This window comes from Molothrus aeneus, chromosome 1 (assembly GCF_037042795.1).
Source record: "Molothrus aeneus isolate 106 chromosome 1, BPBGC_Maene_1.0, whole genome shotgun sequence".
Taxonomy (NCBI): domain Eukaryota; kingdom Metazoa; phylum Chordata; class Aves; order Passeriformes; family Icteridae; genus Molothrus; species Molothrus aeneus.
Window position 1 is genome coordinate 32,970,520 of NC_089646.1, and position 21,977 is coordinate 32,992,496.

Here is a 21,977-nt window from a genome sequence, read left to right on the forward strand (position 1 = left end):
AGCAGAACACAAAAACGTGCTCAGAGGCACTTTATGAAGGCTTCATCATGTAGGAATATAAATTTCCTGCATATTTTGCAGCTCAGGTCAGGACTACAGTAATGTAGCAGTAGTTTACAAATGAGGGACTGATGTCAGATGAGCTAGGCTAAAATGTTGTCTCTAAGAGCCGTAAAGTATTCTAGAGCTTTATTCTGCTAGAAATTGTCTTTCATTTCATCCTAATTTAAAATCTTGGATTTTTGGTGTCTTCTGTGGAAATAAAAGGGACACAAATATATTTACAAAACTGATTGACTCAGTCATTCCTAAAGCATTAATTTTATTCTGGTTGGATCATCACTTGCCCTTACAAAGTGATTAACTGCTCCCCGTGCACAGCAGCCCAAGTTCACGTGCTTCTATTGATTTTCTTCAAAATTGTAAGATTGGCAAACATTTGCTTGCCATATTTAACGTTACTGACACCACTCAGAACTTTCTGAGCCCTTTCAATGTATTTTAGCTCAATTTCTGTGTGAATGCATTATAAATGAAAACTTTCCTTATTTTTAAAATGTATATGGTATCTAGCTTTAAATAGTCAGTTGCAGTATATACTGAAGGGATCTTCTTCTGCATCTCTAAGGATTTGCCAAGTCTTATCTTTAAATCTTTAGTAAGATTTAGATTCGCTAATCCTTAAAAATCTCTTGCACAGGACACTGATCTGAAAAAAACAGTGGATGAGAGTGCCCGGATCCAGCGAGCGTACAACCACTACTTTGACCTGACCATTGTAAATGACAACCTGGACAAAGCCTTTGAGAAGCTGCAGACGGCCATCGAGAGACTGAGGCTGGAGCCCCAGTGGGTCCCCATCAGCTGGGTCTACTGAGTGTTCCAGAGGGAGCTTCAGTAACAAATAAAGTCAGCAACAGCAAACGTGACGTGTAGATACTGATGATAACCTACAGCACCTGTGCATTTTTACTCTGTGTATATTCAAAAGTACACTGTTCTGAATTTTTATAAAAATGTTGAAGAGAAAGTGTACTTAAATATGTAATTTATTTTAATTTTTCTAACTTTTTACAGATAACCTTTCTATTCATATCACATGAAGGAAATGCGTTTAAGCATTTTTCTATGTTTTGATTTCGTATCTTTGCCTTTTTCATCTAAGAAACTTTCATTCACTTCAACATTTACATCTTGGTCTTACATTTTCACTGTGATTAAAAAAGGATACTTGAAACAATTTTTGTAAAATTTGTTAATGTCAGTGTTTAACTGATCAAAAGTCTATAGCTCTTATTAGGAAAGAACACTAATTTCTTTTAGGTTTTTTTCTTCTTCAAAAAATAATAATTTCATGGGAGCAGAATTTTAAATATTAAAAGCAGTAACAAAAACACAGGTCCTTTGCTCCAGCTGCTTTCAGCTTAATGTTGGTGCATTCCTGATGTTTCAAAAATTCTTGATATCTCTTGATTTAGATAACTTTTGTGTAGATTCCCTTCTATCTGTCTCCTAAAATAACATAGAGCAATACCTTGCAAGCTGCTTATTATGCTTTCTTGGGAGCCAACCTGTTAGCCCATCACAGTTGAAGTACTGACATTAGAAAGTCATACGCAAGGTAATTCAGTGCAATTTGAATAATGGTGAAGTAGCTTGAGAGAGAACCTGATAATGTGGAGCCTTGTAGGTGACACTTAATGTTTAGGACTATTTATTCATACTTGTGAAAACACATTGCTTAAAAAAAGACAAAAAAAGACATTTTCTTTTCTTAGGCCATTGTTCTGTATTTGTGTAGTGATCTGTGGCTTCATTTCCTGTGATTTCTAGCTGGGTTCTAAATTATCTTTTAAATATTTGTGTGTGATTAATTGCTGTATTTTGAGTGTTGTGTAATGGCATTTCTGTGCTTTTTCTTACATTGCTTTTAATTGCATTTTTCATTAGATAGCTTGTGAATTGGAAGCTTACTGCTAAAAAGCAATGTTGTTTATAGGTTTTTTCGTTTACAGTGTATTTCCTTTTCAGTGACAATTCTCCCCTCAGTACACTCATTGATATAATTCATATTAGGTTAGGTTCAGGTTCATTGATCAAAACTTAAGCTGATGTAAATTAATGGGAACAGAAGGAAAATACAGCTTCTTGCTCAGATGAGCTCTTTTTGTGACCATGTTTTATATGACACTGTCAGCTGTTGTATATAGCCACATTCACCATCACATACTGGGTTAGGTGTCTAAACTGAAGTCATCTGTTTAATTCCTCTTCCATCTGGTGACAGGCACCTGGCTCTGGATTCCTTTTCAACACCAAAGTGTGACCCGGAATGCTCTCAAAAGACATCTTCCTCAGAACTATTTCTGGAGGAAGACAGGCTTAGGCACTGTAAAACAGCATTGCTTCCTGTGGCTCTCAAAAGACTTTTATGTGCACAAGATAAAGAAAAAATTGAGTGGATGCAGTAGAGGAAAACTGTTTGAAAAAAACTCAAAACACCCGTATGCAACAGATGGTTTTTACACAGCCTGTAAAGTTGGTTGTTGTGGGGAAAGAGGGACAGAGGAGGCTTGAAATCCCAGTGTGTGTGTGTGGGAAATGTTAGTTAAACTTGTGTGTAACATAGGAGGTCTTCTTGGCTCTTAATACTGAGATTTCAAAATGTTTTTCAGAGGGAATATGAAATTCTCCAAGGAAAATTTGTACCACTGCTTTTTTATTGTTATGCTTTCCAGGGTGTGTTTTCTCTGTTTTTTTTTTTTTTTTTTTAAGTTTGGCAGAGCTCTCAGTTGTGGCACCAGCATGGGACTTGTAGTTTTCTTTCCCAGGAGACACGTTCTGTGATCCTGTTGCTCAGAGGCTGCCTTGAGAAGTGGCTGGAGTGTGGTGTGTAGCAGCAAATGACAGCAGGGCTGTTGCTTGGCTATTTCAGTGGTTTGCTTTTGGCACTCTGTGCTGAACATGGCTGAGCTGTGTTTGTGTACTGTGTCATGGGAGTCCTCCATATGCTGTAAATAAGATATGCTGTCTGGACAGATAAGATGCCTTTTCATTATGAGTTAGAAATATACCCTTATTTCTGATGCCAAAAGTGGGCTGACTTCACTCTTCCCCAATGAATGGAATGAAAAGATTCTTCAGTTTACACACCTCAGTACTTCATATTGCAAGCATCACTTATTTTCATCTTTTTTCTGTAAATTTACTGAACCAAACACATGAAACACAGCCACCAAGGTGTAGTCAGGAAAGCTTCTCTCTTCTCATTCTGTTTCCATCCCAGGGAGAATACTATCAAGAGAGTCTCCCTAGTTAGCAATCTCCAGAATAGTCACATATTTGCTAAAGCCTAAAGCTTGAATGTTTGCTTCAGGTTCACTCTGTGGGTTTAAGTCAGGTGGTGGAGTGTTGTGGCTGAGCTTTGGGTGGTGGTGGTGGTGATGTAGATGGCAGTGAGCAATTCTGCAGTGCAGTTCTGAAGCAGTAAGAGAAGGTGACTTGCTTGGGGTGGCACAAAGATGGTGTGGAAGTATCTGCAGGTCTGATTTGGTTGTGTGTGTGCCAGGTTGGGGGGGAAAAAAACCCAAACCCAAACAGCACACCCTGTGCATCTGTGTGTTAAATCTTGAGTGTTCACATTGGATTGTTTAATGGTGAGAGGGGGAGGGAGATTGCTTTGTTTCTTTGTGGTAGTTTTGGGTTTTGGCATAGTCAGATTTTCATCAGATACTTTGCTTAGTTTGTCCCCACCTGGTAGAATGACTGGAATGAGAAAAATAGTTACTATTTTTTGAAAAGAATGTTCTTGGAGGTTCTTGAAATGCTGGTGTTGTTTCAGTCCCATCCACAGCTGTGATGGTCCGTACCTGCCAGGGTGTGCTGCATCAGCTGTTGTACATTGTGCAATTAGGGAAGAAGACACTATGAGAGGCTCATTTTGAGCAAGCAAAAACATTTCATAAAACACCTGTTTGGAGTATTTTGGAGGAGTTAAAATAACTGGGATTTCATGTTATCTCATTCTGTACTAAACATTCATTTTCCAGATACTAACAGGAAAACTTTACATTGACTGTTAAAGAGTACAATAGGTGTGTCTGAGCGAGGTGAAGATGCTGCTAAATGTTTAAGATATGTGGTATGTATCACAAGATAAATATTTAAGTAGTTTAGGAAAAGTAAATTATCAAATAGTTGTCTGTGTATATGTATGTGGATGGTAAAACAAAAAATGCTCATGTTGGTTATCACATTACTAAGCTACCACGACTTAATCCAGAAATGTTACCTGCATGTAAGACTTTAGAACTGGTACACTTCTCTACCTGGTTTATTGTGTTTACTAATGTATATTTTTCTAAATATACAGATATTTCAATCTAAAAAAAACCCTATATTTATCTGTAATTTCTATTTGTTTTGGACAGTGCATGAGGTGCTGTAAAATTCTGTACATATAGAGACTTATAGAAGAAACACTGTAGTTGCCCTGTGAATGAAAAGTTATACATAGAAGTACAGTGAGTATGCCAAGACCTGTAAGTTATTTCCCTGAATTCACCAAAAATTCACTTAAGCGTGCACCAGTCTCAACTCTCCTGTAAATACTGTGGTGCATTGTGTACCCAGGTGATGACCTGCTGTCTCTAAGTGTTATAGCAGGTCTGCTTTAGGTTCTGCATCAAGATGCAGTCCAAGTTTAGTGGGATAATTATAATGGAATACATCATCTTGCATAGATTTATAAAGGTCTTTCAAAATGTTCTGCAACCCTTTGCAACGAAGGTAAACACAGAGCAGAATCACAGATCTTTGTAGGCAAGGAAAATCAAGTTCATAACCAAGGCAGTATCTGTGACTTGTGCCGTGTTCTCGGCTCAGGGCAGCTCTGTGTACTTAGTTGTACAAAAGCTTTGTGGAGCAGGATGGCAGATCAGCTCATTGCTTTTGAATTTCTGTTTATATAAACTGTCACATCTTGGCTGAGCTCAAATTGTGACGTTTCTTCCTTCATCCTCTCTACTCGCTGCATCTTCTAAAATCATACCTAAGTAAGTGACTTGCTTACAAATTGCCTGCAGCTCAGTGCTCAGGAAGTCACCTGGGTTTGGTTTTGTTTTTTGAAGAGGGTGATTCAGCTAAGAAATAGGAAACTTCTTTCTCTTTGAAACACAGAAAATCCCTGGCTAGGTACCCCCTTGAGCCCAGTGGGCCTCTGTAATGCTCAAGGACCAGTGGAGAGCAATGAAGCAGAGTGCTCCAGAGATCAGGAACTGGGTTCTTACCTGTCCTTACACGTGAGCCAATCTTGTGAATATAAACTCCCTTCACCTCTCCCATGGTTTCCCAGCCAGGCTTCCTGTAGGTTGCTTCTCTGCTCCCACTGAACCTTGAGGCCGTGTCCCAGTGCATGGATAGTGCCTCCTGCAGCAGCTGCCCCGTTGTCCATTGTGCCTGTGGGTGCAGCTCTCGGATAACCAACGGCTGGGGCTCTGTCCCATGTCCTGCACATCTGTACAGGCTGTTTGCTTCCTGCGGGGTTCCCTGCCTCACCCAAATTCCAAAGAGTTCAAGTACCACATGGTTATTGCCAAACTTCATGATGCTCCTTTGCAGAAGTGGTGAGATCATTTTATTGGTGTCTGTGTGGTGGGTACTGGATCAAAGACTCGCAGTCTGCTGGGCCTCTTGCCTTAAATACCCCTCAGCTCCCAGCACCCTCCTCTCCCTGCAATAAAAACCTCTCCTGGGCCACTGAAAGGGGTTCTATCCTTAAGGCTACTTTAATTTACTTTCTCTGGTGGACTGTTGTGACTGACAGTGCTGAAGTCCTGGCCCTTCTTTTTATTTTCCCTGGGTTTCTTCTTTTTTGGCCTGTACTTCCTAGTTTTCACATATGTTTAACAGGCTTGCTGGTGGAAATTGTCCGGGATTCTCAATTTGTGTCTTATAGAGGAAATAGTATTTTAACAAAAACATCAGTATTTAGGACTTGTATAACTCACTGGTTTTAGGCCCAAGACAGATCCTAAAAGTAAAAATAGAAAACACTTGTAAAATAATCAGTTTTGGTTATTTTTACAGGCAGCTTTGGCTTCTGATCATATTAAAAAAGCGTGCTTGTGCCCACACACACAAACACCCATATATATACATATATAAAGCTTCATGGTAATGCTGCAAATAATTCAGGCAGTGTCTACTGAATTACCTGAATTCTCTGCAGTGGGATACCGTTCCACAGTTACATTGCCAGCTGCTGAATTCTCAGTTCATTTGCTGGTACTGTAGCTGGGATTTACTGGTACAGGCCTAAAAACAAACCCCAGCTTGGTGACAGCTGTGATGTAGCTTCACCTACAAATGGAATTTATTTAGCAGGGGTTCAGCAATATTTATATTTTATAGAATAAGTGACACTTGGAGTCATTTTTTTCTTGGTATTTGGAACTGTTTCTTATGCTCATTGGGTATGGAGTTCTTTTTGCTGCTAGGACAGTGGTCAGGTAACAGAGTTAAAGTAGTCCTGGAAACACTTTCTCCCATTTAGCCTCTTCTTTTTTATGTCGGTAGCTCCATGCTAATACTTTTCCATGCAATTTTGGTTGTTCCCATGGCTGAGCCAGCTGTTGGTTACTCCACAAGCAGCCAACATTTACCTGAATACAGCAGAGCCTCTTCCAAAAACGCAGTCTCTCTGTTACCTGACCTTTCACATGATCCATAGCATAAAGCAAAATGAACAGTGCTGCTTTGTACAGGCAAAAAAAAGGTTTTGATTGATTTTTGTGGGTTTAGGTCTTGTACACAATTATGTGTGGAGATAACTGTTGAAATATATTGTTTCCCCCTAGGAAAATGCATGTTGAGCATCCCTTCCCCACTCCCCATGTTTGCCCATGTGTAACATTTGTGCACTGTGGTGTAGGGAGGGGAACTGCTTCTGTGGGGTTTAAAACACAAGAAAGTTGCTGCTTTCCACCCTCACACCGGGCTAAGAACTGTAGGATCTTGCTTGTGTTTGGGTTTAAATGTGTATTAGAGCTCTGTCACCAGGAATTTCCTTACCTTGCTTTTCTCACAACTGGTTTTGCCAGTTGGAAGCTCTCATGGTTTTCTGTTTTGTTTTTTATCTCTACAGTATATTAAATTAACCTGGATTTGAATTTGTAAAACTTTCAAAACTGCTCTCCTGTAAAAAATAGTTTCTTTAGCTGAAAACTTCCTACAAGAAAAATCTTAACCTGAATTAGCTGAATTTTTTAATATAAACCTGGAAATTATTTAGTACCTAATTATTTGAATACAGTACTGTAGAGCAGGCCTAGGATATGGGACTTGTTAGCATTGTGACTTCATACTGATAAAGTCAGCTACTATGTGGGATGTTTTTAAATTGTGACTTGTTTTCTAAGACCCCCCCCACCTTGTCTTTTTCACAGCTAGTATTTTCACAATAAACACAGCCAAACATAAAAATGTTAATGTACAAATGATGAAATTCTGTTAATTCCCAACAAAATATTTTTGTATATAATAAAGATTTAATATTGAAAAAATGTAATTGGCTTTTTTCTGATTTTTTTTGGTCATAGTCTGCATTTGAGCCACATAATCTATCAAGGACCAGTCTTTGAATCTGCCTTTTATCTTTGGATTTTGGTGCTCCACCTACATAAAAGCAGCTTTTCAGTTAGTCTTGTTTATCTCCCTGTTCATGAATGTGCCAAATCCCCTTTCCATGCACAGGGAGACCTTGGGGACTCTTGAGCCACCCTGGGAATGTCATCATTGCTGAAGCTGGGCACCTGATTTTCGGAGCACTGCAGCTCAAAGGGAGTTGATCTCCTGGGCCCACACTGGAATGGGCCAGTGGACAAAGCCCAGGGATTTGGGCAGCTGGAAGGAACTGGGAACTGGCTGCAAGGCAGAGCCTGCTGGCCTCTGCAGGTAGCACATACTCTTGAAAGGCTGCTGACCTCCTCCTGTATTGCAAAGGTATGGATTCTCCAACCTTCCTCCTGGGCAAGGCAAAGGGAAGCACTATTCTGGGGAGGTTAAATCAGGGTGTGAAATCACACCCTTCATCAGACAAGCTTCAGCCTCCTCTGAAGCATTCTATGGGTCTTTTACCACCTCCTTTGCTAGGGAAGACCACATCTAAGCTTGAAAAAGCATTTTCCCTGTGAGGCTAGCCTGGAGTCACTTGTTTGTCAAAGATGTAGTCCCCAAAAGAAAAACAATGGAAATGACATGTAAGTTACTCTATTGATTTTTTCTATAGCATTTAATAGAAAGTTTTCATAAACTCATTACAGAGGTGACTTTTAGTAGTGATAGGTAAAAGACAACTGTCCCACTTACACACGGCTCCCAGAAGCAGAGTTCCACGCTTCAGCTCCTCAAGGATCTTTCCTTCTACACCAGCACAAAGTTCAGGCAACACCATCAGCTTCACTGAACAGATGAGCTGCAGAACCACCCACGGCCCAGCGTGCAGAGCTATCCTGAGCTCTCAGGCAGTGGGAAGGCACCGTGGTGCTTTTCTGCAAAGTCCATGTCCTCAGGGAAAGCTGAACTGACGTGACTTTTTAAAGGCTGCTTAGACAATCTGCTCAAGGCCATGTGGGAATAGAGCAGGAAAGTGAGCAGAACTCCTACCCACCAGCTACGCTGCAGGGCCTGGTTACTGATCACCCCCACACAGGTGCCTGCTTGTTTGTCTCTCAGCCATCTCAACTGATACTCCACCTACTTGGAACATCTTCCCAAGCCCACATTTACAGTGATCTCTGCTGCATTTCTGTACCATCCATGATTATAAAAAATTATGATGAAAAAACAGGCAAAATAGTTCAAGCACACAGTGCTTTACTAATACTTTTCTGTTAGTCAAAGAAACAAGCAAAATACCTGCATTGAAAATGTCATATGGGTAAAATGATCATTTCTGTGGTGTGCAGCAGGGACCCTTCATGTGCACACACCAGAAGGGATTGCCATGCCAAAGTTCAGAATGCAGCTGAAACTTGCTAACACAAGTAAAAACATACCAGAAAACAGAATGCTGTACAGAGGTATGAATCCCTAAAGTGGGTCTTGGTGGTTGAAAAAGAGGCTTTGTTATTTCCTGCAGTGTGCAGTTCATATCCATAAAAGTCAATAATTAAGAGAATCTAATCGAGTACCTTTTAAGAGCCCTCCATTGCACTTGCTCCAGAGTGAAGGCATTCTGCACACCCAAGCTTAAGGAGAAAAGCAGTTGCTGCATTGCAGAACCCTGGGTTTCCAGGGTCTGCCTGTTTGCTTGCTTACAAAAAGAGTTTGTACTTAGCTGCTTTCTCCCATGCATATTAATGCAAGCAATCAGGCTTTCACTGCCCTGCAGATCTGACACCTACCAGAGCAGCTATGTTCAGTTTCTCTCCCATGGCTCTCTTTTTTAATTTCTCCCCTTCATCCCTTATTTATGTATTTTTCACTGAATCTGCAGAGTCCCCTGGTCACCCTAATTCCTGGCTGTGCTGCCTTAAGTACCAACAGAAGAGCTCTACTGCTGATCCCAAACATAGCAAAATTACAGAGCTACAAAAGAAGCAACAGGCTACAGCAAAAACTGGATACTCAGTACAGCTCCTATACATTCCCACCTAAAGCATGAAATCCATACAATGCAACATAAAGAACAAGTGGGAAGAATCTTGGTTCTTTCATGGTTACAGCTCTTACAGAAGACTCTGTCATTTCCAGATTGATGTTTGATGAAGCAAACAGCCTTTGCACGACCTCAAATCTTCCTCTGTCAGCCAGAGTGGCCACCAAAGGACTGCTCAGCGCCACAGTGCCATCGGCTGAAGCGACGTTAGGCTGCATTCATGAGAGACAGCAAAAGACAGAGACATTAAAACATTTTCCAGGCACTGCTGTTCCTGCCACTGCACAGCTCAGTTTCATATAAAACCACAGGAGAGCTGACAAGGCAGCAGCAAAAGGTCAAGATTCCCTTTGCTATTAGCCCTGACAAGTACGACGTACTGATCCACAACCAAAGCTCCATGACACAATTTAAGGGGAAACATCTCTCCTACTGTGTCATTCCCTGAGTTCCACTTCTCTCACTGCACATCACACTTACCTACCACTCTGAGCAAACAAAAGAACTCCCCCTGCTCCTACATATTTAAAGGATTTTACTATTGTTTTTTAAAGTGACTTTAAAAGCTTAGAAAAATCACAGAATCATAGAAAATGTTTTGGGTTGGAAGGGACCTTAAAAGATCATTCAGTTCCAATCCCCCCTGCCACAGGCAAGGACACTTTTCACTAGACCAGATTATTCAAAGCCCCATCCAACCTGGCCTTTAACACTTCCAGGGCTGGGGCATCCACAACTTCTTTGGGCAACCTGTTCCAGTGCCTCACCACTTTGCTAGTAAAGAGCTTCTTCCCATCTAAACCTACCCTCCTTCAGTTTGAATCCGGTCCTTCTTGTCCTGTCACTACCTGCTCTTGTAAAAAGTCTCTCTCCATCTTTTTTGTAAGTTTCCTTCAGGTACTGGGAGGCTACAATTAGGTCACCCCGAAGCCTTCTCTTCTCCAGGCTAAACAAATCCAATTCTCTTACTCTTTCCTCACAGGAGAGGTGCTGCATTACTCTAATGCCCTGCACCATTCCTTCAGCTGTTACAATAAATGGCCTCAGAGTTTTGAGACTTCAGGGTTTGCCAAGGCTCAAGCACTGTTGCTATCAAAGCAAAATTTGTTTCCCAAGGATAGATGATTTACTGTTACTGAGACTTTAAAACAGTGAGACTATTAGAAAAACAGAGCTTAAGCCACAATTTTCTTTTGCTCCTGAACCATGAAATCTCCCAAATACAGCAATGATCAGAAGTTAGATAGCCACGTGCAGTAAATTACGTGCTGCATTTGCCACGTCAGATTCTGACCTTGGCTAAGCACTGCCTACAGCTGAAATTCCCACTGGAGCTTGACATCTCCTCCTTTATTGGGGAGAAAAATGGCAGAGGACACAGCCACTCCTGCTGCTGTGCCCACGAGCACATCTCATCTCCATTACTCACCAAACAACACAAGGCTGGAACAACCTGAAGATCGCAGCAGGCACGCAGCAGGACAAGGGTGTCAGCAGGCAGCTCTGTGGAGGACACATGCACAGACAAGGTCATTTCCAGTGAGCAGCCCTGCACCAGGCCGGCTGCTGGAACAGGAGCCTCATCAGGGAGCTAGCAGGTCCTCCTCAGCTGGATGTTTGGAAGAGGCTGATCCAGCCCCTTCCTGCCAGCAGAACAGAATGGGATGGGCAGAGGGTCTGACTATCTCTGTCCTTGAGAAAAGGCATTTGTAGGAAAGGGGGTTTCCTCCCCCTCACCTTGCCTCTCCCTAAGTATCTCCTCAGTGTTTAACTCTGAGTCTGGAGGCTGGATGAATGACTTAAGCCTTGAATAAATCAAGAACCTACGCTCCCAAATCCATAGGTGATGCTAACTTCTGCAAAGCCCAATTTGAGAGGAATGGCATAGCTGAGTCTGTCTTGAGAGATGGACTAGCTGATCCCTGTGGTGCCCTTCAACTCTGGAACAAAAAGGCTGTAATTCCTACCACATGCAACAAGCATAAGACAGCTTTTGAATCTAGATCCAGCTACACTTATGTCTGGACTTTAGTAGCAGACATTATGTCCAAAGTCAGGTGATAATGCAACACACTCAATTAACTGTGCCCTGCTGTTAATGGCATCTGACAATTGATACCACATCAGCAGGTTTCTGTTTTCCATTTCTTTTCTCTCTCCACAAATGAGTTAAGCTCTCCCACCTGGGTCCTGTGCATATATGGATGCACACTGACATTCTGCTGCACAGTGCCACAATTTACACAGGACTTTCCTTCGTTATCTTAATGTCAAGGAATTCTTTACATACAAGACAGAAGAGAAAAATCCAGGGAAGTCTGTCTTGGACTTTGCAGGTAGCTTTTAATTAACACTGTGGGGCTAACTAGATTGTGAGGATGGCATTTGTTTGACATTTATGTTTAATCTCCTGTTTCAGCAGCTGCCCTCTAAATGCAGTGTCTCTGTGTTAAACTCATTTTTGCTAAATTTAGTTTGCACTTGAACAATATACATACATTGTTACACAGGAGACAACACCTAATTTGTAATTCTCAGCCTTTAAGCAGGAAGGACTCTGGCAGGCAATAAGTACAGAAATTAGCTTGCCAAACTGCAAATGCTCACACTCAGCAGAAGCAAAGTTGAGCAGTCTTGGGGGAATGTGCAATTTACACACAAAATCTGTCAGTGATTGAGGGCTGAATTTAATTCACAGCCAGGAATGCTAAGCATAGTATACCAAACTCATAAAAAGGGAACAGAAAAATTTATGTTCATGCAGCTCACCAACTGCTCAAAGAAAGCCATAAAAGCTTTAACATGGAGGGAGCTTCTAAAAGGAAAATACAATTTTTAAAAGGGCTTTTCACAACATACCAGATATAGCACTGATAAGAAGGTGAGCAGCTGAGAAAAGTTCTTCATCCTGAGGCCGATATTTCTGCAACAACAGCTCACTCTTTAAACTGCACCCTAAGAGCTGCAAGAAGTCAAGGAGGTCTCTTTGTTCTTCAAGTTTTAACTCCTCCAGATCTGGCTTGTCTCCTGTGCAGATATCATCGAACTGAAAGCAAAAGAATAAGCAAAACTTCTTGAAAAGAGAAAAATCCAAGCAAAAGGGAATGCTAGTACTATTCTGAAATTACTTTTAGGAAGAAATACAAAGGTTCTTGATCTTACCATGTCCCCCAGGGCAGTCACCATTTCTTCATGGAGCAAGAGTTCACAAAGGGTTTTATATAAAGCTCTTTGCTTGTCTTCAGGAAGCTTCACAAAGGGCTGGAACTGGGTCTTCAACCGTGACAGATCTTTCCCAAGAAAGCAGTGGAAAATAAAACTAAGTATTTCTACAAAAATGCCAGTAAAACCAGATAACATTTTGCTGTGTGTTTCACAAGCTCATCTGTCACCACACCTTGACATCCCTGACATCCTGATTTTCACCAGTACAAGTTATAAGGTAAGGTTTGAACAGATCTGATTTTATTTCCTAAGTAGCTAATGAAACCTCAATGCAAACATTAAGAAAGAAGAACAGCTTCCAAGAATCAAGATTTTGGTGTACAGTATTTTTAATATTTTGAAATTCAATACTTTAATGTTAACAAACTAACTACATCTTAAGTCTTCCGCTTTGAAGTTTATCTCCAGAGAATGTTCATTTATATGGCAGAATGAAGAGTACTCATTAAGTACAAGGGAATGCTCTGCATTCATTTTCTCACAATTCAACTATGATACTGAAATTAAATCTTCTGTGACATCAAATTACCATGTTGCTAAAAAAAAATGAAGCTTTCAAATCAATAATGCCAACTGGAAGGTTGGAATGGCTCTTTTTTCCACATTCCAAAAATGTGGGCATATAAGTGTTCTCAAATTTGTTTAAAAGAAATTTTCCTTCACGTCACTCCAGTCAAGAAACACACTCTGTTTAAAGATGTCCTTTATAACTAAAAAATTACTTCACTGGGGAAAAAAAAGCCCAGCCACAGGCAGATATTTTGTTTATCTGATGCAATGGTATGAATTTGTCTATACAAATAACATAAAATGAAATGTACTTCCAAATTCTTTAGTAAAACCAATTTTTTTTAGCTTCTTCATTTTCCAAGAGACAGCAGAGGTTAAATTAATTTAAGAAATCTCCAAGCCTTTTAAGCAAGAAAAGCAAATAGGTCTGTCAAACTAAAACAAAAAATAGAACAGGGCATACCATTCTTTCACAAGTGTTTTTTACATATTGTTTATTTATCAAGGGGGAAACTTAGAGACAAGAGGATGATATTCATCAGGAGAACCAGCTGTAAGAACTCCACCAAGAACTGAGGAAAAGCACAGCGTGTTCTGAGACCTTGACTGGTTTTCCCTTTTTCCATTCCATTCCACCAGTAACATTCCTGCCTCTTCTTTCCACATTCCTACAATAAAAACTTGTACCTGGGCCATTATACCCATTTGCAAATCTCCATTTAAACCACATTTTGATTTTCTCAGTTACAATGCTTCTCAGAAAATAATGAGGCTAAGTGAAGGCAAGGGAGATGTCTATTTCTGAGACTTAACCTGTAACTGAGAAGCTTTACTGAGAGTATTTTTCAAATAATGAGAAACTATTTTCAGTGACCCCTTCTGAATGAAAGCATGTATCATCACTAAACTTGCAGAGGTTATCTGGAATGCAAAAGAGCCATCTGGCTTTGTAAGATGGTATTTATGACAGATGGATTCAGAAACTTCACAGAAAGAGTCCACTGCATACACTCACTGCAAACTGATTTTTTTATACTCTTTCAGTGCATTCCCCCAAGAGTTCCTGATAAGAGCTATTAAAATGAACTAACAAGATTTCTTACTTACTATTGTACCAGATTATTTCTGCCTATCAGGTTATTTAATGCACTGTAATATAATCATGCAAAGCATTTCTGGTAATACCTTGTTTCAATATAGTTATAGAAGCATCACTGGGAACGAGGTTTTTAGCCCCAGAGTACATCTCATTATCAACAGCATCTGGCTGATAGAGGAACGAAGCATCTCTGAATTGAACTGAATGGGGAGAAGCTGAGCCTTCTGTACTTTCTTTTTCAAAACCTCCTTGCTGTTCATCTAGCAGACAGAACTCTGGAATTAGAAATTCAATCAAAAACAATAATTAATAAAATAGACGAGCAATTACTGAATGAGATGATAGCTTGTCTTTTCTAGTGTTCTTGCATGTTATTTCTCCATGTCTTGTCTCTCCCAGATGGAGAGAATGCCAGGGGTTGCTGTGCATGTGAATTATTGAGCATTCCTGCAGCCCTGATGTTTGGTACAGTGTGTACAGACAAGACCTGTGGTGCAGCTGCCTCCTACAGAACATGACACCAGCTCCTGTGAACTAAATTAATGCAGACAGAAAATAACATGAAAACTTCCTGCTGACACTGTAAACCAGAATGCTGCAGACAGGAGATGCAGGCAGGAATTCTTGATGTTTTCACAGAATCACAGAATAAGCTGAGTTGGAAGGGGCCCTCAAAGACCATCACATCCAACTCCTGGTCCCACACAGCACCATCCCCAAGAGTCACACCATGTGCCTGAGAGTGCTGTTCAAATGCTTCTTGAACTCTGTCAGGTTTGTGCTGTGACCACTTCTCTGGGGAGCCCATTCCAGTGCCCAGCCACTCTCTGGGTAAAGAACCTTTTCCTGATATCCAACCTAAACCTTCCCTGAGTCAGCTTCAGGCCATTCCTTGTTTCTGGTCACCACAGAGAAGAGATCAGCATCTGCCCCCTTCTCCCCTCACAAGGAAGTTGTAACTGCAGTGAGGTCTCCCCTCAGTCTCCTCTTCTCTGATCAGCCAAGTGCCCTGAAGTGTCCCTTCAGGGCACTTGGCTGATCAGCCCAAGTGTCCTCAGCTGCCCCTCATACAGCTTCCCCTCAAGGCCCTTCACCATCTTCACTGCCCTCCTTTGGGTACTCTCCAGGAGTTTTTTTACATTGTGGCACCCAAAACTGCCCCCAGCACATGAGGTGAGGCTGCCCCAGCTCAGAGCAGAGTGGGACAATCCCCTCCCTTGCCCAGCTGGGGATTCTGTGCCTCACACACCCAGGACAGCATTGGCCCTCCTGGCTGCCAGGGCACTGGGAGTCAGATTCACCTTGCCCTGCCCAGTACCCCCTGGTCCCTTTCCACAGCACTGCTCTCCAGCTTCTCATTCCCCACTCTGTACTTTTTCTACCTCTAAGAGACACGCTGTAATGCAGGCAAGGGGATCCACTCATGAAGGTGACACATGAAAGTACTCTCTGAGACTTGTAAAAACTCTTGAGAGTCCTTCACAGAGCTTCTGTTGGTCATGGCACTGACAGACTCCTCTTTCTCAGCCAAGCCACAGGTCCATTCTCAAGTCCTCCAGGTAAGTGGACAACAGGAGACTTCTGAGAGCCTCTAAAGGACATCACCCAGGGATGTTTCCTAAGAGAATCACTCTGCAGTAACTGTCTCTCTTCAGTAACATCACAGAGGAAATAACACACCCTGGCTGGATTACTCTTTCTGCCTCATCTTTGTGACAAGCACTGGCCAAACTCACCCAAACAGGACTGCCCTTATCCTGCCATCCCAGTGCCCCCAGCCAGAAGTTAAGGGCTTCCTGGAAGGTACAAGGAGCCTTTGTAAGAGTTATACTGAGAAATCTGGAGTATCAAATTCTGGGCTCATGTGTCCAACACCGTGCCCTAAAGATGCAGAATACAGTCAAAGCCCTGTGCAGATTCTGATCATTTTTTATTGGCTCAAATGCAAGACTTGAATGTGTACCTATGGCACTTTGCAGTGGGTCTGAGGAAAACAGAGGCAAGCTAGCAAGAGAAACTCAATTTTAAAGTAATACCTGACAGCAAAGTGAAAAAAATGTAACTAATCAAGCACAGTGCTCAGATGTACCAGGAACAAAACCTAAATATAACCTTTCTGCAGTTGTAAGAGTCTGTCTTACTAAATTAAGGACATTCAAAGCAGATGAGAAAGCATGGAGAGCACTCCATCAGCAAAAAGCTTTTTCAAAGGGAAAGCAGACAAAGAAATCCCTGCCCATAGAGAAAGAAAGATGACAGACCTTTATGCTTGCATAACCCTTCATGGAGAAGAAGGAGCTACAGAGGAGCAGAAAGTGATTAACACAAGCTAAGAACTTCCCAAAGCAACAAGACTCTGGACAGCAGCTGAGGTACCGCAAGGCCAACTCATTCATGTTACTGTCATTGAAAAGAACAAGCCTCTCACAAGAACCCTGAGGAGGAAAACTGTGCTAATACACTGCCTCCCCTCCTGAGGCAAAAGGATGCTAATAAGGGAAATAGAACTTTTCAGATCATGTTGTTTAATCTTGTAGCAGAACTCAATTCACAGGAAAACACAGGACTCAAAATTCTGTATAAGAGGACTGTTAATAAATTCTGTATTGAATTCTATTACATTCATCAATGACAAACATCCAACAGTGCAGTTAGAGCTTGTTAGTTACTCAGAAATGTTAACAAAAATGCAAGAAAACCAGAGATGATCTACAAAAACAATCAAAGAGACTCCTTTATGTGGAAAAGTGGATATATTGGGACTGCTTAATTTACAGACATTTAAGAAAAAGCAAACCCCACACATATAGCCATGAACAGAACAAATCAAACCAGCTGGGTGCTTTTATATCCCCCGATTTGTAAAGTATGAACAAGAGGCACTTCAACACAACTTTAGAGACACAAAACTGCAAAGCCTTAAGCAGAAACAGCTTTTACATGGAGTGAAAAATTAGCCTGTAGAAATCAAACAGAATGATTACAGGAAAACACAATGGTAAATGGATCAGAAAAGTATTAGATCCTTTTAATTTTTTTAAAATTTATTTTATTTATAAAAATATCCAAATACGTCTAGTTGCACAAGTCAAAACATTTAGAAGAAATATATACCATTCTTCCTAACAGAGTAAGTCAGGTACTGGCAGTGGAAAAGAAAAAGGAACAAGAAAAAGCTTACATGCATCTTACTCCATAATTATCTAACAAGAGAATCCCACTAGGTTACACCTGCTATTGGTCACTTTCAGTCTCACGAGAAAGGACTACATTACTCCTTGGATTTAACTTCAAAGGCTTTTTCTTTCCCATAAACAGACACTGATCCCTGCTCTCAGACATTAACAAGCTGAAGTTTAGGCTCCACCATACTTACTCTCGCTGGCAAAGCCCTAATTTTATTGTCAGTTCCTCTCCTTTACCTTCTCAATGCCATTCCGGCAAGGGAAAATAGCACAAATTAAAAAAGAAAAGAGGCAGGACATAGATTGTTTAAGACAAAACATGAAACAAACTGGTGTTGAAGCTTAAAAGATGTTAATATTAAATATGAAAAAAAAGTGGAAAAAGCAGCAGAAGTAGAAAAAACAGAGAAATACAGATCATTAACAAGACCTATGTATTCTTAGCTAGCAGGACATCATAATTTCATGTAGAAATCATCTAAGTAGGCTATCAGTTATATACCTATGCAGTCAGACAGCCTTAATTGCACCTCATTACTCTGAATTACAGCTCCATTATAACCATGACGTCAACATCCTCTGCTACTATCTCTGTGTTCGGGCTACATCAGAGCAATTCCACTTTTCAGAAACTTTTTACAGGTTACATAATATTTACTTCTATTCTTGAGCCTACAGACTTCTTTATATCAGAAGGAGTATGATGGAGAGTTAATCTTCAGCATTTCTCATCCAAGTAAAGCACATCCTGGATTTAAATCTCAACTCTACTCCAATTATTTCTTCAATGTATCTCCTGTTTCTCTCCACATCAGTCCTTCCCATCTTCCACCTCTACTATCTGATTTTATTCCTCCTTGCATAACATCCTCTGAAACCTCCTTTAGGTCCATGAGTTTAAATGAGGATAGACAAGAAAGAAAAATCCAAGTGATTGTGCAGAGCAGAGATACAACTCCCCCCAAAGCCAATTTCAACATTTTTTTAACCTGAAAAATATTCGACTTGACGTAAGTAAAGCATGACCAGACAACACTACAAGGGCATTTCTGCAACCACTCTGAGGGCAATCTTTAGATGAAAGTGTAAGCTAGAGAAGTTTAAATTCCAGTCCCGAATGTAGGATTCTGTTTTTAACATGACTGTTGTCTAAACACTCCTGGTTGATATCTGATTTACAGTCAGGTCACTCTCTGCAACAGGCAAAGGGAATAGCCCAGGCCAAGGGCCAGCTGGCTGGAAGCAAAATTGCAGTGAAAGACACGGACAATAAATCCAAGAGGATCAGTAGCTTGCCCTTGCAGTTATTGAAGTTTGCTCCCAAATTTGCCCTAAACCAGAACAGCTGCATACTGGGCTGCACTGACAAGACTGTAGCTGGTGGATTGATGGAACTGAATTTTCAACTTGGGAAAGTGCATTCAGAGTGCTATGTCCAGTTTTGGACTCTTGAGAACAAGCTGCACATTCACAGACTGGAGCTATCTAGCAAACAGCAGATACTGAGGAAAATAACTTCACTACCATGGTGGTCAAACATGGTAACAGGCTGTCCAGAGGAGTGATGGAATCTGTCTCTGAAGATAAATCAAAACTTTATAATAGATAAGGATATGAGCAATCTGATCTAACTGAACTTAGATCAAAGTTCAAAAGTTGGCCTTGTCTTAAGCAGAGGCTCAAGCTACACAATCTCCTGTGGTTCCCTGAAACCTAAGTCACTCTGAGTTTACAGTGTATTCAAGCCACTGAAAAAGCATTACCATATCGAAGTTTTAAACTTACTAAATCTGCATTTCTAGCACAAATAACTATCAAGGCAAAGGACACCATACAACATAATCACCTTCACACACAGGGAAACACAAAAATCATTGTCTGACAAACAGCTTTGTCCACAGTTGAACTGTGGGCCACAAAAAAAGAGTTTTTCACTTACCAAACTGGCCATTGTGCTTTATAAACAGTTCAATTACACCATAGGCAATAGTGGTTGCAGGAGGAATTTCAAGGATCACACTAGAATCCTTCATCAGACTTCCATTCTCACTTACTGAAACCTACAAGACAGATTTATTCACCATTTATCTGATTCAGCTACTGCATAGCTTAAACATGTAATTAAGGTGAAAAATACAGAGGGAGAATATCCTTTATTCTTCATGATGTCTCATCAAAGTGTTACACCTTCCATCTGGCATCTAAGAAAGGAACAAGATGAAGAATGAGGTAGAAACACAGTGGCAAGAGCAGTTCTCATGCTCTTAGCTACCCTGTCCTAGCACAAAGTTGAGCTCCAGGCATAGATTCTGTCACAGATGAAGCCCCATGTCATGGAAATGGGAAATGGGCACCCACTTCAGTGTCCTGCCTTGCCCAATTCTACTGTGACATTTCTTTTGCCCAGCTGGATGCTGGTACCAGGAAGGTGGCACTTGCAAAGGGGGTTGTTACACTGCAATTCCTGGATCCCTGCAACTGGAGACTCACTGCACACAGAAGTGATTTCCTGCTTAAAAAAAAAAACAAACAACAACTTGCAGTGAATGAGCATGTTTTGACTTCAGTAATTCCTTCTCAATTCACAGGCAATTTTTCAGATAGCCTCATAATGCAGTTAATCTCTACTCCCATGATCAAAAACAAATAGTTTCCCAATAAATATGAAAACTCAGTAGACACTGCAACCATTTGTGATGAATGATTACTTGGCTTTTAAAATAAATGTGATTCAGCAATGCATTTTGCTATTCAATTGCAATGAATTGTTTTAGGTTTGCTTCATGTTCTGCTGTAGGCAGGAATCTACAGAGAAATGGAATCACAATTTGATAGTATTGATGGAAACTACATTCCAGGCTCATACAAAAATACGGCACCTTTTGCCAGAAAGGCAGTGGAAAAAGCATTTTACCATACAGAATTTTTACAACCAAGCACTGCAGTTTGTTCAGCACATTAAAAAAGCACGAAAATTACTCTCAAGTCCATTTGGAGAAATAACTTCTTCTCAGATAATATGCAAACATTCTATTCCTTGCAGATTTTTAGGAACTTTTACCCTTATTGTTTTTGCAGTGCATCCCATCACACCACTGACTTTTTCTTCTGTCTGGATATGTTCAGATATTGTACACTTCTGAGTTGTGATTATCTTTTCTCTCAAGATGCACAACACTTCACGTTTTCTTTCTATTACTTGTTGCAGCAAACTACTATTTAGATCTATTGTTCTGAAAAAGAAAAAAACACCATTAACGATACTATAATTGTGAAAGAAAAACCCCAAAAAACAAGACCAACCACATTTTCTAAATTGCTTGAAGAAGGTTTTATTGCAAAAATGACAATGGTTTCTGTATGAGCAGCCTCCTCAAAATTATGATGTCCTCTTTTGTTATTTGGCAGCAGTGAATATTTGTTTTCCCCAGTAAATCCTCACATACATATTGAATATATACTGAATTCTTGATTCCCTACTCTGACCAAAAATGGAAGTTGTCTGGATACTTTCTAAGCAAAGAAAAAAGCAAGAGGGAAGCAAAGGCAACTTTAAGTTTCCTGGGTAATACAAAACCAACCAGTCAGGCTCTTGGACACTGGACTGAATCCTCTCCTACTGTGAGCTCGCACTGACATTGCCATGGCCATGGCAGGGGGTGCTGGCTGGGGGACACAAGGACAGCAATGCCCCGGTGCCAACCTCCACTGCTTGCTATGGATCTGTTTCAGCCCTCACCTAAACCCCAAACAGGCTGAGTGGGATCAACACTGACCCCACTGCTTCAAAGGGCTGAATAAGGAAACAGAAGACTTCATTGACCCACCTGCTTCCAAGTCCTGTGTTATTCATTGGTATAGACGCAAAATTCAAAATTGGTGATCAGGACTGCCACAGTCAAAAGAAAAACTAACTTGGCGGGGGGGAGCTCAAAACTTAGCTCAGGCACCAACTTAATAAACCATCCCTACTCCACAGCACAATTCAGCATCTGGTTAAATGCTGCTGGAAACGGTTCTAACGTTAGGTTCTTCTTAGAATGAGCAGAAGACAGAAAGTGAACTCCAGAAACATTACAGGAGGTTAGTTTTCTAAGAAAATGTTACAAAATCTACCCCACCTTGTCTTTTGGGGTGTTAACAGACTTTCTGGTAACAGTTAAAGCAATTTCTTAATTGTATTTAATTGATTAAAATGTGTCAATTATATTACACTTTTGCAAAATATTCACTGGAGGTCCTCAGATGAGATATTTTATTTTTTATGAACAGGTAATCTAGCAAAACTGTTGGAAGATTA

General features: G+C 40.7%; 2 protein-coding genes across 5 annotated transcripts in view; one reads left to right on the top strand and one right to left on the bottom strand.

Moving 5' to 3' along the window:
* PALS2 (protein associated with LIN7 2, MAGUK p55 family member) overlaps positions 1 to 7,567 on the top strand; it is a 59,630-nt gene extending 52,063 nt beyond the window's left edge. The window contains exon 12 of the mRNA XM_066554649.1: positions 701 to 7,567. Within this exon, the coding sequence (XP_066410746.1) occupies positions 701 to 877 (177 nt within the window). The 3' untranslated portion in view covers positions 878 to 7,567. The remainder of the gene's footprint in view (positions 1 to 700) is intronic.
* GSDME (gasdermin E) overlaps positions 1 to 21,977 on the bottom strand; it is a 41,778-nt gene that overhangs the window by 7,835 nt on the left and 11,966 nt on the right. For 2 of the 4 annotated variants that reach the window (XR_010784005.1, XR_010784006.1), the window contains exons 4-10: positions 20,739 to 20,910; positions 19,617 to 19,737; positions 14,579 to 14,767; positions 12,821 to 12,948; positions 12,518 to 12,704; positions 11,088 to 11,161; positions 9,192 to 9,870 (exon numbers count right to left, since the gene is read on the bottom strand). Coding sequence is in view for 2 of the 4 variants with exons in the window: in XM_066554671.1 (XP_066410768.1) it covers positions 9,640 to 9,870; positions 11,088 to 11,161; positions 12,518 to 12,704; positions 12,821 to 12,948; positions 14,579 to 14,767; positions 19,617 to 19,737; positions 20,739 to 20,910 (1,102 nt within the window). In the remaining 2 variants the exon portion in view is untranslated. Of the gene's footprint in view, positions 1 to 8,259; positions 9,871 to 11,087; positions 11,162 to 12,517; positions 12,705 to 12,820; positions 12,949 to 14,578; positions 14,768 to 19,616; positions 19,738 to 20,738; positions 20,911 to 21,977 lie in introns of those variants that run through there. The other 2 variants (XM_066554671.1, XM_066554662.1) reach the window with 1 other exon arrangement.